Consider the following 16,492-nt stretch of genomic DNA (forward strand, 5'->3'; position numbering starts at 1 on the left):
CCGGTCGGTGAGCACCTAGCGGAACACAGGAAGGAAACCTCACACAAAAGACATTCTGTTGGACTTGTTGATCTACTCTCACGCATTGTTCAACACGGATTTGTTCGGCACAACTTTGAGGATTTATTTGGACTTTTCTCCGGGGAACTACTTCATTCGACTCACTGGTATTTTTGTCGAGATTGTTGTTATTAATTCGAAATACAGATCATTTAAATAGTGTTCGACGAGCCGGTCGACATGTGTCACCACTGACATGCAAAGGTGAGTCCGAACTGGATGCGAACGGTACTTATTTTCTCATATTGATGTTGGCTTTTGTAACTATTACAAAGTCACGATGGCCTCGGGGCTCGCCGGCGCGTCAGCTGTCACGCTGCGTCGATTCAAGGCAACACATTTACAAACATAATTGCTTAAGAACGACATAATTCAAATTAATCTTTATACGCGTGGTTTTTTTTTTTAGAATATTTGTCCCCTCAAAGGGTCTTAATAATATAACTTATAGGGACTTTACTGTTTGATTGTTTTTTGTTTCCCTGACTTTGGGTCCCATTGAAAAGTGCGTTTACGTTCTGCACTAAACACATTTCAAGCGCTATAATTAAGCAAAAACAACAACAACGTTGATGTTTTGAATTGTGTTTTAAAGTGTCGAATCTCCTCGAGTTCACGGGGTTCACGCCGCCCCCCCCCCCTCCCGTTTTTTTTGTGGTGTTACGTGACAGGTTGGCGCACACTGGTTCGCCTGGAGGATATTTTTTCGAAATGGTGAGGATAATAATAACAATAAAAAACAGACTGACGCCGGGTTTCGGTGCGCTCAACGGGAAGGAGAAGAGATGATCGTGTTGGCCTGCTGAGGGCGCGCATGTCTCACGTGCAGACGAGGACGCGCGCAAGCTCCAAATAATAACATGTAAGCGTCGATAAAAAAAAATAATAGTGACAATTTCAATGTTTGACATATGACTGGAACAAATCATGTTGTCACGTTTTTAACACTACGCAAAGACGGTTAATCGGCGCAAAATTGGCTCTATTGCTCGCCCACCACCATCCTCCCCACTCAAAAACGAATAATAACGCAAATGAAAAACTTTAAAATGAGAATTAACGCGCATCCAATGTGTCGGCAACCAGGAGAGTCTTTGTGGCTGCGCGCCGAGGAAGTCGCTTTCAGTTTGGACAAACAGGAAGAGATATTTTCCACTCCCCACGAATATCTAAATACTGTAATACCATTTACTTTTCAGCAGTTTGGTTCACGGGTAAAAGCGTGGGAAAAAAAGAGTAATCGACTGAAAGAGTCACTGCGTGGTGTGGTAGGTGAGGGTTAATAAGACAACAAAAAAAATTGGCTGCGATAATATTTTTCCCCTTTGACCGTGTTGGGATGTGACGCATTTTGAAAGTGTGCTTCCTTTTTCACACGCGAGCCTCGACAAAGTTCCACTCGAAAATTTACTTTCAATACTTTCCACCGGCGCCAGTTTGGACGCCATGGAACTCGCGGAGAAAATCTGCAGGGCGACTGATGATACACTCGAATTCCATTCGGTGGTAAAAAGTGTAATCCGATTGAAGACGAAAAGACACGCTTGCAGCCTTTAGAGGGGGAATCGCAGTTAGTCGAATGGTTCTGGCACAACTCGCGTTGACGGTGCCGTCGCGTTCACCTCCGCAGATCTCACGGGACTGCAGTGACCACAGAAGCGACCGCGGGACGTCCGCGGCCTCAGTCGAGCGAGAGCCGCAAAGAGCAGCAGCAGAAGGGCTCCGGCGTCTGCTCGCCCGACACCGAGGGAGGCGGCGCAGGAGGATCACCCGCAGCGGTCGCGCCGCGGTCGCAGTCCCGCAGTCGGAGCAGCGTCCCCGCAGCGCTCCCCTCCCCGGAGCGCCGCGGCGTGTTCGAGACAAGAACCAGCTTCCCCTTTCCCTACCGGCGCTTGTCGAGCGGATACTACTCCGTCGAGGGCGATTCGCTGCCGTGCTCGCCTCACTCGCCTCACTCGCCGCGCGCCTCCAACCAGCCGCCCAGCCCCCACGCCCTGACGCCGCACCAAGACTTCGACGTGACGTCTCTCGAGAGAATCGGTGAGCGCACACGCACACGCACGCGGAAAGCGAGTGTGGTCACGTGAGCAGGCCCTTCGCGCGTAAACAATCTCTTGCGCGACTGCGGCTGCAGCTTTGAAAGCCAATGACACACACTCCTAGGAGTCTAGGTCGTCCGTCTGAGGCTACTGGAAATAGGTCGTGCATTATAACATTAAGTGATTGAACCACACTAACTCGCGCAGGAGTAGCTACTGCTCCACTGTGGTGATATTTAACTACGAGGTGGGTGTCAAGCTAAAACATGAAACTGCAACATATGAGTCACAACAGATTCCTCTCTCTCTCGCACTTAAAAATGTGAAATCGTCAACTCGCGTTGTTGCCGACAAAGGACGGGGAGAGTTGACAGAGACCAGACGGACACACATGAAAGGAAAATAATGAATACATAAAACAAGAAGTATCATGACAAAAGAGTCCATAAATAACATCCATCCATCCGTTTTCTTACCATCTTATCCTCACGAGAGTCGCAGGCGTGCAGGAAGCTATCGCAGCTGTCTTCGGGCAGTAGGCGGGGGACACCCTGAACCGCCACTCGCAAGGCACACACAGACAAACAACCATTCGTGCTCACACTGAAAGACAAGTTGGAGTCTGCCATTAACCTGCCACGCAAGTTTTAGGAAAGTGGGAAGAAACTGGAGTACCCGGAGAAAAGCCACACAGGGAAAACGTGCAAACTCCACACAGGAAGGCCAGATTTGAACCCTGCCACCGCACTGTGAGGCGGACGTGCTAACATTGCCTTGCCGCCCCAACAATAACATCCAAATTTGAAACAATACGAAGTAGTCCACAAAGTCTATTGTCAAATAACATGATTTTAAATAAAGTTTTAGCTGTCCCGAAGGCATAGACATTATTCATGATTCTTATTCTTCATTTGGTGCCAGGCAGAAATTCGCAAAGCCATACAGAAGAGGAAGGACAGCGAGATTTAGCAGGGAGACTTGTCGCCGACAAGAGATTGTGGTCCTTACGCAACATTTTCATGAGTTCGAAGACGTGGATTGGTTGGGTTATTTTACCTGGAAGTTTGGCGCAGTCACTTGTTGCTAGGCAGAATTTGTTGATTGTACTCAAAGTTAGCTTGGAAAAAAAAATGGACTGGGAAAGTTAACAGAACTCCGTCACGCAAATAAATAGACTACATAGTCATTGTAATTATTTTTTTTCTGTAGTGTTTAACAATGACAACCGGAGAAAACGTTGTATTGTGAACCTAAGTGTAATCGGATTAAGTCACTCCATATGTTGTATAATTTGTAACAATGTGAGCTCTCTGCCATCTTTTCTAACATAGAGCATATATTTTTCCCAGAACTAAATTTCAAATGGCGACGCCCCATCTGGGATATATCATAAAAGGCACTTTCAGCATCTTTTTATTACCTGTCTCGTCACTAAGTGCCTTTTATTTTCGGCTCAAAAACTCCATAACCTCTAGCCACGGGACACCAAAGCGCTCCTTTTTTGTTACGTAAGTGGTACTTTGATTTGTCACCCACTTTTAGCCACCGCAATGTTCTGACTCTTGTTTTGGTAACAAACGGGCCGCATCGTGGAACAAAACAGGCTGCAACGACCAGCACTGATCCCCTCAAAGTGTTGCTTCTGACACACAAACAACAATGAGCTCACTCTGCACAGAGTCCTATTTTGTCCTCAAATCCAATATTTTGGTGACCTCATATGGCCTCGCCGGAGGGGAAACATATTGGATAATGAGAAACATTGTGTTTCATTTTGGTCATTTGTTCAGGTAGAGGAATAGGAATACACAATACTGCCACCTACAGGGCTGGAGTGGAAAAGTAATTTATTAAATGAATATTGAGATTTTCTATTTTTCATCTGTCAGTGCTAAAGTCGCTGCCAAAATGGAAGAGAGGAATCTACCACTCTTGACCAAAAATACTTCCACCTTCAGGATAGGAGTGGAACAGCAACTTATAACTGTTGGAAAAAAATTGAAGATGATACTGTTTAAAAAAAAAATAATCGTAGACATTCTTTAACAACACAATATAAGACTCTCAGTAGTAAACTAGCTGCAAAGCTATAATGACAAATACACCACTATCGACAAAAATACTGCCACCGACAGGACTATAATGAAACAGTAACAACCACAGCATGGAGTTGTTCAACTATTTACAATTTTTCTTTGCAATAATATGTTCCACTCATCTAAGAATGGCATTCTAATTGACAGTGTGCTCGTGGAATATGAATTCACCTGTTTTCTGAGTTTGAACATGTGATGTTCGCAAGTCGAGCCGTGATTGGTTGTTACATGAGCAACAGTGATGTCATTTTCAGTTGACAGCAAATGACAAAATGGCTGCCTCACGAGATGGCTTAAAACGAGTGGATATTGCTATCTAATTCATATTCCACAAATGTAATAAAGTATTAATCAGAATGCCGTGTTTAGACTATTGCAGGCACATCGAACAAAAAGAAGCTTTTTGGGTTGACTTCTCGTTTAAGCCGTAACGTATTAAGCTAGCCACAATGGTAGCTGGGAGGCTTGTGTCACAAAACTGCCAGCTACAGGACTGGAGTGGTCTAGGATCAACCACACTGTGATTTATGGAACATTTATTGCACCCCTTTTTTTTGTCTTTTATCACTGACATGACATGCGTATTTGGAACCGTGAGTTGCCGCTTGGAATTGAAATGGATTTCCATGGGACAGGAGAAGTGAACCAATCTCTTTTTTCGTCAATGGATGCTACAGCTTCTTGTTGACTTTGAAACTTAGCTTGTAGCCGACGTGTGCACATTTTGAGCATGACGTCTCTGATCCACTGGTTAAAGGACACTTTGATTCTCTCCTCTTTCATCTCAAACCGCTTCAAACAACAAAGCGTGTGACGGAAAAGTGGTTAGGACTGCACGACTGTCCGTTTTTTATGTTATGTGTTGTGTTTATTATTTTACTTTATGTTAACTGTTTTGTAAAGCGCTTTGTTACAGCTGCCGCTGTTGTGAAAGCGCTATATAAATCAGCATGTATTGTATGTATTGTATTGTATATATATTTCATAGTAATAAAATAGCATCTAAGCTATAAAAGTGTAAACTAATACTAGCTACTCACGACTTCTACTAACAGGACCGGAGGAAAATGATGTTGACTTGAACATACGTTTGTTGGAAACATTTTGACAATCCTAAACTGGATTTTTGTTATCTAACCTTTAATAACAACCATTAAAAATATATATACGAAACACCCGTAAGTGTGAAACTACCGGTAGCTACTCGCTATCAATTGCAATTATGCAGGTTTAGAGTCAAAATCTCAGCACCTCTGAACTTTTCCTCAACTCTATGTCAGTACAGGACAGATAGTAGGAGTCTAAACATGGTTCATTAAGACCCCTGGGCTTTAGCATGCTTTATATTTGTGTGTGTGGCAGTCAAAACAGTCCTGCTGGTCTTTTGTGAGGCGCAGACATGGGTCATTCAGCGCTTTTTCATTCCGCAGCATCCATCTGATAGCACTAAACACACACACACACACACACACACACACACATTTACAAAGTAAACGGCTGGGTCGGTGGGTTGTCTCAGTCACAGAGCTCATCTGTGACCTGAGTTAGGATCCATTTTAGACGACTTCCTTCCAGCAAATTGTCTCTTCCTATGCTTGTTTTAATTTACTGAGCCGACGCTCCGCTGCAGTCGTGTAATTACTGGCTGGTGCCGTCCGTCTTGTCCCACTTTTGATGAAGGGCAGCACCCCGGCAGGATGGCGCGGGCACGGCTAATTGGCCCAGCTCTCCTGATAATATTTTGCGAGCACTTTTATGATCGCATTTGGGGTGAAGTGTTTTGCATTTGCTTCCAGGAACTATTCCCAGGAGCTCTGGGGCCGAGATTGGACACGCAGTGGTGCGGGATATGCAGGCCGTGGCGATCGGACAGGATCTTCGACGGATCGGAGATGACTACAATGACTACATACTTCGGGTTAGTCTTCATCCCCATTGAGTCTCTTTGCATCTGCAAATTAAGAACGCAAACACCCTGTTTATTACAGGGGATAAATTCAAGAACCCCTGAGACAGGAAAATTAAAAAAGACAAACTGATTAAAACACACATTTTAAAGTAGTCCTTGTTGCCTGTTCTCACTGTCATGACATGTTGACCATCGTACTACAGCACCATTGAGAAAAGGAAAAGACAACTCTCGCTCGCACGGTTCTTCAGATGGCAACGCACGCTAGCCTCAAGATATTTGTCCATTGTTACACTGTACATTTAGAGAACAAAATATTCCACCAAATCAAACCATTTTGTCTGGCCTGCTAGCTTAAAGCTAACATATAATTGGAAGCTCTGTAGACGGGCAAACAAAAGTTAGCATATACTGTATGTTACTGGAAATGTAATCCTCGCTGTTCAAATATGACAACATTAAAAGTTTTACTCTTTCCACACACTTTAAACAAATTTAAGCTTCTTAAAATAAACTTTTGAAAGAATTCCTATGGGCCGGTTGTCACTCTCATCATTTCGAAGAAACAAAAAGGATTGTTCAATTCTCCAATCGAAACATTTCATCCCCTGAAAGTTCACTAGCTTACCGCTAACACATAATGGGGGATCCTATAGAGAAGCTAATGTAATTAGCATAGCTGTTACGGTAATGATAAAAACAAATGCTTTAAGCTACTTTAACACCGACAGCGTAGCAACACATACAAACGAGAGCAGATAACATAACAATAAATGAAAAATGGTCCTTTAACATTTGTTTAAAATTCACAATTTTGGCTTTCAAACGGTGACACAATGACATTTTCTTACTGTAGTTAATGTGACCATAAGGTTAAGCATCATATACTCAAGGCTTGCCATTTTGTAAACCTGATCCAAGGCAGAACGAGTGCATTTTACGCATGGCTCCCGTTTTGGTTTGGCATTATTTCTGGACGTTGCATCATCGCCACTCTCTTCCTGACGGCTTCGACTCGTTTAATCTCATCAGAGTGTTCCAAAGCTCCACTCGCGAGCCTCCTCGCTTTGGAGTTTTTTTTTTATGAGATGTTGCTCTAAACCCCATCATTACCGCAGCTTACTTCTTACTCCCCTTGGTCGTTACCGCGAGTCAATTACTGCATTTGCGTGCACCCCTCCGGGCCTTCAGAGGTTCACCTCAAAGTGGATTTTAACAATTAAACGCAGCATTTAGATGCGTTCAGATTGTTGACGACTCTCGCTCGGCCAAGATTAAAAAGCTGCAGAGGAAGCCGGTGGGTGGCTGGATAAGAGTGTGATAACGTGATAAGTAGCCGCCGTGACTCAACACTTATTCACATGACTGGGGAAGTCAGAAAGAGAAGAAGGTGTGGGTGTGTGTGTTTGTGTGTGTGTCTTGTCCAATGAACTTAAGCATAGAATTGTTCCGAAAGTGTGCACACGTGTTTTCTTAAAACAATGAGCCGGCCTGAGAAAAAAAAAAGAGGAAGGCGGAGTTTGGTTCCCTGTTCTCGTGCCAGGTGTCACTTTTTGAGCATTTTATCACGAGACACAATTAAGTGATTGTCCTTGCCCTCGCATCTCCTCGCGTCTCCATGCCCTCGCATGTGGGCAAGGAGAATCACATGGTGTACCGGAAGTGTGGCTTTTTTTTTTTTGGAAAACAATCAATGCAGACAAGTGGAACTTAATAACAAGATAAAATATGCTACACTAATAACATTTCTTCTTTTGAGGAAACAAGAAATCCAAACAACTGCTGAAGTATTTTCGTTTGAGGAAAGTGTAACATCAAAAAGCTTCTTTTTAAGAATCCGGACAAGTTGGACTGTGTAACAGCTTCTTTTTTAGAGTAACGCAGTATAATTAAAAATAAATGTCAGCCTAAATATTTTATTTTTCGAAAAGTGGAACACCAAATACCGCACAACTTCAGTATTTTCTTTTTGGGAAACTGCCAGATTCTTCCTTTCGGGAAACAAAACACAACAGATGAGTGTAATGTTGTGACACCAACATCTTAAATCTTTTCTTTTTAGGGAAAGTGGAACTACAATGGTTAGTCTTCTTTTTAGGAAACAACACTGATAAGTGCAACCGTAACAATTTGAGCAGTGTGGATTATTATGATCTAAAAACTCCAGCCATGCTTCATCCATTGATGACAGAGCAAGAACGTGACTGCTTATTATTCTAAATCCTTCCCAAAAAGCTCAAGTTCGAAGGGCTTCTGTTTTTGTTGTTTTTTGTGTTCTGCGGTTGGCGGCAATCATTATATTTTAGCTGAACTCACTCACACCAAGCGGTGCTTTGTCGGGTTTTAAAATTCTGCAACCGGGTAGCGTACAGATTTGACACCTTGTACCAACTTCCCTTCGCTAGCTACTTGGATGACCGCACTCATTAACGCTCATTTGTGCAACACTGAAATACAACACAAGGCTTTCAGTTCACGGGAAATTTCTGGTTTGACTTTGAACGTGTCATCATTTGCCTCTTTTGCACATCTGCCCCCGTGTGTGCTGGATTTATGCATTGTGTGTTTGTTTGCAGACATCAGTAAACGCTGTCTGGTTTTAGTGTGCGCGTGTCTGTCCGTGTGTGTGTGTGTGTGTGTGTGTGTGTGTATGTGTCAGGGGCCGGTATCCGTGACAGTGTAGATACATTATTGCTCAGCCTTGCGGTTAAAGGGCTCTCGCTGAGTAAAGGCACAAGGTCTAATTATCCTGCCAAAACACACACACACACACACACACACACACACACTTCAGCAGAGGCTATTACACACTGTGTCGTCTTTCAGTGGGGAGCGCTTGCAGACAAAAATAACTCAGAGGAACATTGCGCACCCGTCGGGTGTCAACGGCTGCGCGTTGTTGGCATGTCAAAGACAAAAGTGGGGTGTCAGAGACTTATGGATGGAGAATTGCGATCGAAAATTCCTAACGTGAGGCATACTCGACAAGATTGTGTAGGACAGAACAGTGCAGTATACCATCAAATGCAGTCAGATGTTCATTCTTTTGAAATGAAACAGATTCTAATAAAAAAGAGGCATAAATGCTGGGAACTCTCTCGACTCAACTCAATGTTTTAATTTTTAATAAATTTGCACACAAGAAATACTTTTTTTCCCTGCTGTTATCATGGGGTGTTGTGTGTAGAATTTTCACGGGAAAATATTATCCCATGCTCTAATACAGGGGTGTCAAACTCATTTTTGTCATGGGCCATATTTTAGTTACCGTTTCCCATGGAGGGCCGCTATGACTGAAACCAAATCAATGAAGGGTTTGGTTACAAGAAAATGGTTACAATATGTCTCTTATTTATTACATATAAGAATTTTAAATTTTGGTAGAGATTTTAGCAAGCATCATGAAAGACATGTTTGATTTGCTTTCGCGGGCTACAAATAATGTGGTGGGCCAGATCTGGCCCCCGTGCCTTGTGTTTGACACATGTTCTCTAATATACAATGAGGAAAAAGCACTTTAAATACATTCTGGAAGCGTTTTTAAGGGGCAAAGTCATTTTAAATTGCTGTCATAATATCAGTTAAAACAATTGCAATGCGCAGGCTAAAAATAGATTTTTTCCGTTTGTTGTTGTCTGAGTAGCATCTCAGTCATACAGGTCCCGCTAGCCTGCGAAGGTTTAAATTGAGGCCGCTGGACTCTTCTTGTTTGTCGAATTTGTTGTGTGTGTGTGTGTGTGTTTTTCTTGTTTTGAAAATGTTCCAATATGACTAAGGCAACTATGCTATTAGGCTAACGATAACAAAGCCTGAGCCAGTTTCTCTTTTCTGTGCGCGCGTGCGTGCACGCCTTTTTTAAGTGTAGCCCTGTTCAAAGAGCTATTTTTAGGAGGCAGCATAGTAAGTTGCGGCGAAGGAAAACTAAATCACATGAGCTGTTTTGTAACGGCTGACTGCAATGTTTCTACCAAACCAGACACAGATCAATAACAACAGGGAGTAAAATAGTCAAAAATAAAGCCGGAAATTGAACCTTTTTAGAGGTGAATGCGTTGCTTAATGTGAGTGTGTGTGTGGTTGGGAGGGGGTATGGGGGGTAAACTACACATCACCAGTTGGGTGACCAAACTCTTGTGTTTGCCTTATCGATTTTCTGCAGTTTACAATCATTGATCGCATCATTTCCCCCGGAGACGCAACAAAACGCTCCGCGATTTGAGCCTCATGAACATGCTCTATGCAATAAAAGCAACAGATGTTACCCATCAGCCAAACTGCAGAATGATTGACAGACATTGGCTCTCCGTCCTGACGACGGGTTGCGGTCTAGCCTGTACAGATCCGATCCAAAATTCTCTGGGTGGCTGACCAATTGTTTACGATGCCGTCAAAGTGAATGGACCATAAAAGTGGTGCAACCAAACAATCAAATTCTACTCACAACATCAACCTCATTCGCTCCCGTCATCACTCCACTTACGAAACCAATCCGCTCCAGTTATGATCCGATCCCATTTACGATGCGACACGACGCGAATGACACCAGTTACGATACAACACACTCCAATGTATAATCCGATATGATTTTTCCATGCGATATCATTGACACCAATATCCACAGACTCCAGTTATGATCCGATTTTTGTTCAATATAATTAACTCCAGTTAGACGCCATTTACCGATATGATACATTTCACATCATCTGTTATGCGCCACAATGACAACAAAAGATTTGTACCTAGACGTCGCAAACGTGATGCGAATACATCATCAATGACATCTTACGACAGATTTGTACATTTAGAGATTCTTTCAATCCCAGGTAAAAAGTTGATGTTTGAACGATTGACTGGTGCCTTTGGGTGTCACATATTTGCAGTCAGGTCAAAGGGATGGTGTACAGGAAAAGCTGGAAAAGCCTCTTGGTCTGGCGCGTAAGTGCGCAACTCGGGTCACATGCAGAATTACGAGACAATATGATTCATAACCGGGAAAACCAGTCTTTCCCCCTCACCTGTTTCCTGTCTTGGCGTTAGCGTGCTGTGTGGGCTTCGGTTTACTTTTCCACCAACCCAGCTTTGGATATGCCTCACTCTGGCTCGATCTCGTGCCACTCCGTCTCTTGTTGGTGTTTTACAATCCATTCCGAAAGGCGTGAGCCCAAGACGGGACATCCTCCTGCCAACCTAAATAAACTCCAATTTCCTACGACAGTAAATAATACGTTTCAGACAGATTGCAAGAGGTTCATCTTAAAACATGTATTTAAGTCAGCTACGGAGGCGGGACTTGAATATGGAGGCAAAGACACTTCACTGTAACACAATACATGTGGCGGTGGGTTTGTTGTTGTGCTATTCGCAATGACATCACCGTCCAATGAAAACGAAACGTACGTCCAATTCTCGAGTTTTTCTTTCTCTTAAAAAACGGTAGAATAGGTAAACCGGGTTGACAAATAGTGAACTCGTCCTTTGTCATATGGCTTTGGCTAGCTGTAACGGGTTTAGTAGATTATGGATTTACAGTATTTACAGTTTTAGCTTTTTATTTCAATCCACAAAAATACATGAAAGTAGATCATTATTTAATAAGGTCTTAGCATACATGGAACTTGGGTAGCTAAAATTCCCTCTTATGTCTTTGGAATTCCATAAGTGACATTTGTGAGTAACTTCTCAAGTCTGCATGACTCTTGACCCACCTTTCTCGAGCCCCAGCGGTGGTTTTTAGAGAGGATTTCCCGTCTCCTGCTGCAGGAGTGAGAAATGATGTGGATGCAGGCCAAAGCGAGGGGTTGTTGACTGAAGGGGTAAAGAGAAGAAAGAAAATCAGGCCAGACCAAAACACCTGCTCTGGTCACAACCAGTGCCAAGTGTGTTGAGAGGGTAGATGTGTGGTTACGTTTACCAGTGATCCGATGTGTAGAGGCGGAAGAATGTGGTTCATTTTTTTTTTGTCTGTTGATGGCAGAGGTTTTAATATTGAGTGAAAGATTCAGTTCAATACAAACACATTGCTGCATTGTGATATTGTTACAAACCAGAAGTTATTGTTGAGATTAGCATGTTTGAGAAGAATCAATAATAATTGTGCTAAAATCACCACAATGTATAATTAACTCGCTTTTTAATAGCAATTCTAACCTAACAACAAACTTCCTGGTTCGTGAACTAGCTCATGTAGCTAACAAACAACTGTTACCGAAGAAGCCAAGATTAGCATGTTGCCAGAATAAGCAATAATGTGTTAATAATCAACACAGTGTATAATTAATTCACTTCCAGCATCAATTCTAATCTAAAATTTGGTTGCATGACAAGGCAGCTCCCTTGTCAGGCAACAAATTTAGTTAACAGGGAAGCTAAGAAGTTAAAATTAGCAAGGAGCTTCTTGCCAAAATTATCAGTCAGAAACAATAATTATGCTGCTGTCACTTTTATGCGTGATTCACTAGTTTTCAATCAACAATTTAGCCGCAAAATAAAAATTGGTAGCGGGAGGTGAACTGCCTAGCTTGTCCAAAAAAAAAAAAAAAAAACCCCCAAAAACGAATGGAGCTATGACCACCTGTTATCTATGAGGCTAAGATTAGCATGTTGGCTCCAGGGCAAAATCCAAACAAACAAACAATAAGACATCTGTTATGTCTCAAAACAAACAAGCGTTTGTTGAAAAATGAGTAAAATGAGTAATTTGGTGGTACATAGCAACCATCTCCAGGATAAACTTTATTTCTGCCATGAGGCTACCACCAGTATACTCCGAGGAGTGATATCATCATGTGGTGCTGTTTCAGGCTCGGCTAATTGTGTCTTTCTATAGTTGTGTCCTTGAGTTTTATATGTTTTTAATTATAGCAAAAAAAGACTCTGGGATTTATTCTGTGTTATTGTGTTCATGCCGCAGAGCATTCGCATGTTATTCTTTACAATTTTTTTTTTACAATGATACCGTCAATTTTGGTCGACATATTGAAGCGGCTTGGAAGATGAATGAATGAATGAATATTCTCCAAATTCAAGCCATCTGAGCTACTACTTGACATATTTATATAATTCTGGCACTCCGGTTTCGCTTCATCTTTCTAGCATTCACGTGGAATTTGTACAAAAATCCCATTGTCCAGTTGTGACATTAACATCTTGTGTTCATACAGAGAGGGAGGCACAGACTGGCAGCAGCCCGTCAAAACCCGCCACTGATGCTGCACATGGAACCCGCCTTCGTGATCGGCATGGGCGTCCTGGTCCTCGTGATCGTCTGGTACTTAGGCGGAGACCCCAACAGCCACCCGGATCATCCTCAGGGTTAGCTCACGGAGCGGGGGGGAGGAAAAAAAATCTAATAAACCCAGCAGATGTAGCATCCGACAAGTCTTCTTCTTATTTCAGGAATTGGATACTTTAAGGAACTCTAAAAACATCTGGATTTCCATGTTCCTCCCCCCACTCCTACTCTCTGAGCCTTTGCCATGAAACCAAAGAGTTGGGAATTTGCACTCCCATCCAGAACACAAACAAGCCCTGCTCACAAGCCCCGCCCCCCAGAAGATGACACCTGTGGAAATCCAAACGTGCCTTGTACATTCTCCTGCTAATTCTTTTTGGTTTACTTGTTTGAGATGTTGTACAGAAAGGTAAATGAGTCAACTCTGCAGACCCCGGGGTTGTTAAATGATGTGTGGGTCCATGAATTCCCAAGATGAAAGGGATCTTTGAAACTCCTTGTCACAGCTCAAAAGCAACGGTTTCGATTACGTTTCTCCTCGTCTCATATCCGTTTTTTTTAAACCCATGTTTGAATACGTTGCACCTTCTCTGTCCATGTGCCAACAAAATACACTTGATCAGTTTTTTGAATGAAATTTCTTTGGCAGGCCTTCACTTAAAAAAAAAAAAAAAAATCCTCAAACCACCCTCAAGAAAGTCTGAGAGCAGAAGTCGTTTTACCGCCACATCCTTTCCCTAAAATGCTCAAGAAACGACAGCGCTTTCCCCAAACCTTTTAAGATGCGTCCTCTCTTCAGTATGCCAACGGAGTTAGCGCATCCCGTCTCCTGTCCGAAAAAAAGAGCCAGAAGACCTTTATTCACAGCCTTTCCCAAGCGTAACTCCTAAATTCAAATTCCTTAAACATGCCAACGGAGTGCCCTTGGACTCCCCTGAAAAAAAAGATGATAAAGCCGATATAATATGTGGAACAAACAAGGTCTTCCATGACGTGTATACAAATATGAATTTATGAATCAAGATCTCATCATCTATGCAAAACATGATCATCTCCAAGAGACTTCGGTGTTTGTGTAAACCACTCGAACCGAATCAATCCAGGCACTATTTGCCCCGTTTTGGTCCTGGACTGCATTCTAGGGCACCGCTTTCCTTCTCCGTTCTCGGTTTCAGCCTGCGAACGTGCAGTATCATTATCATCATCTCTCAGGCATCCGTCTCCAGCCGTTTATTAGCGCAGTGCTTCCCTTCTAATTCTTTGCGTGCCCGCCGGTTTTTCAAACACTCCCGGAAAGAGAGCCAATGAATGGTTAGCTAACACGCCTGCTAGCCCGCTACAAATACTGATTGGTTGCCAGAGTCGGTGAATTTCCAGACGCCGTAAAAGAGCTTTTTTTTTAATAGATTAATCCCCTTTTACTTGCGTTAAACACATTGAAACGTATTAAACCACGCTCGAAACATACTTTGTGAAGTCTTTGTTTGCGCATGTTCTTTCTCTCTCGGTGTCAAGTAATGGGTGACAATCGCGTGGCATCACTAAGGAAGCCAAAAGAAAACTCATTGCCCGGTTCTCCAAATAAGAGGCACGGTGTGATCACTTGAAGTTGTCACTCACGGTTCAAGTTACTGAAAAACTGAAGCATAGGAAAAGAGAATTACACGTCGCTAGCTTAATGCTAGCATCCAATGGAAAACGACATTGAGGGGTTAGCCGAAATTAGCATAGATGTTGCAGTAATTATATATATATTTTTTGTCATCTGAACTCGTAAAATATATTTTTGGGCCGCAACCCTTCCAAATCATTGGCAAACAATCCACATAATTCTGAACGATTAATTAAGAGATTGTTGTGACACCTGAGTTGCTAATCTTGCGATATTCCTTTAATTTTTTTTTCAGTATTTCGGACAAATACAAGTTTTTTGTGCAACGTTCCCAAGTAATAAGCAAACGATAGACAGAATTCTTAATGAATTGAGCGAATGTAATGGCCTCCACCGCCCCTCGAGCCAAACCAGTCCGAAGTCACGTGTTATCCCGTGAGAAAATGTAGCACTTTTTTAATGATAATTTTAGCAGAACCCTTCCAAGTTGCTAGAAAATAAACGACATATTTTTATGATTGTTATGCACCTTTCTGAGCCACACCCATACTAGGTCCATAGTCATGTGCTATTCTATTTGAAACGTTACCGTTGTACTTTTAATCGGAATTCGTTACAAGCAAACAATCCATAGAATTCTTGATGAGGAATTAAGCCGTTATTATGCCCCTTTCGTGAACTACACTTGCTCAATGTAGTCTTGCGTTTAACAAAAAATGTTTTCTTCATCATTTTTTGTTGTTGTTTTTTTTTAATGCAAAAACAAAAATTTTTTCTACACTATCCTCCAGGCTGACCAACAAACACCACATACACTTCATTCTTTCTGGACTGTGACAGCATGTGGTGCCCTGTGAAAACTTAAGACCTCATGTCCAACTAACTAACTAAGCTCAGGCCTACAGCAGGGAGCAAAAAAGCACAGCGATGAATTAGCCGTCTCGTATGTGTGTGACATTCAGGGCTTTGCGCAATTTGCAAAACAACACAGCTGGAGTCTTTTTGTATTTTGTTTTGTATTCAAAGTGAATGACTGTATTGGGGGATTGGAGACATTTCCTCAATGGGACTGCAGATAACGAGGGGGAACTAAGTGAGTAAGTGACTCTGAATGACCCAGTGCGACTGTAGCAGCAGCACCTGTCTTATTATTATTTTATTGTTATGTTTCTTTATACTGTTATTACACTGAAGTTATTGTAATTGCATTGTGTAATTGCCTTTTGTCAATAAAGTTTTTTCCATCTTTCTTCATCAAATTTTCTGGGTAAATTATTGATGTGATACGCTCTTGTTGGCTAACGCGGGAATGCTAATATTGACATAAGTTGGAGTCCACGGGGTTTTCTGTTCAAACACTGCAGTATTATTAAGAGTATTAATTTTTAAGAGTATTTTTATAGTAAAATGAAATAAATTCTTTGTAACAGTATTAAAAGTGCAAAAGTGCATTTTTTGTTCTGTTAGTTTTATCATTATTCTTTTAGATTGAATATTTTAAAAAACCAAATCAAGGGTTTTGAATCCCGTATTTTTGAGAAAAAA

General features: G+C 42.2%; 1 protein-coding gene across 1 annotated transcript; it reads left to right on the forward strand.

Annotated features, from left to right (window-relative positions):
- The first annotated feature begins 10 nt into the window (after positions 1-10).
- LOC127610343 (bcl-2-like protein 11) lies at positions 11-15,230 on the forward strand. Its single transcript, XM_052080360.1, has 5 exons — positions 11-264; positions 1,691-2,100; positions 5,992-6,113; positions 13,265-13,415; positions 13,500-15,230. The coding sequence occupies exons 1-5, from the start codon at positions 257-259 to the stop codon at positions 13,523-13,525; spliced, it is 717 nt and encodes a 238-aa protein (XP_051936320.1). The 5' UTR covers positions 11-256; the 3' UTR covers positions 13,526-15,230.
- The last annotated feature ends 1,262 nt before the right edge of the window (positions 15,231-16,492 follow it).

This window comes from Hippocampus zosterae, chromosome 11, assembly GCF_025434085.1.
Source record: "Hippocampus zosterae strain Florida chromosome 11, ASM2543408v3, whole genome shotgun sequence".
NCBI lineage: Eukaryota > Metazoa > Chordata > Actinopteri > Syngnathiformes > Syngnathidae > Hippocampus > Hippocampus zosterae.

Coding starts and splice junctions, on each gene's coding strand:
- LOC127610343 (XM_052080360.1), top strand. Junction 6,114..13,264: donor ACAATGACTACATACTTCGG/GTTAGTCTTCAT, acceptor GTGTTCATACAG/AGAGGGAGGCACAGACTGGC. Junction 13,416..13,499: donor CCACCCGGATCATCCTCAGG/GTTAGCTCACGG, acceptor TTCTTATTTCAG/GAATTGGATACTTTAAGGAA.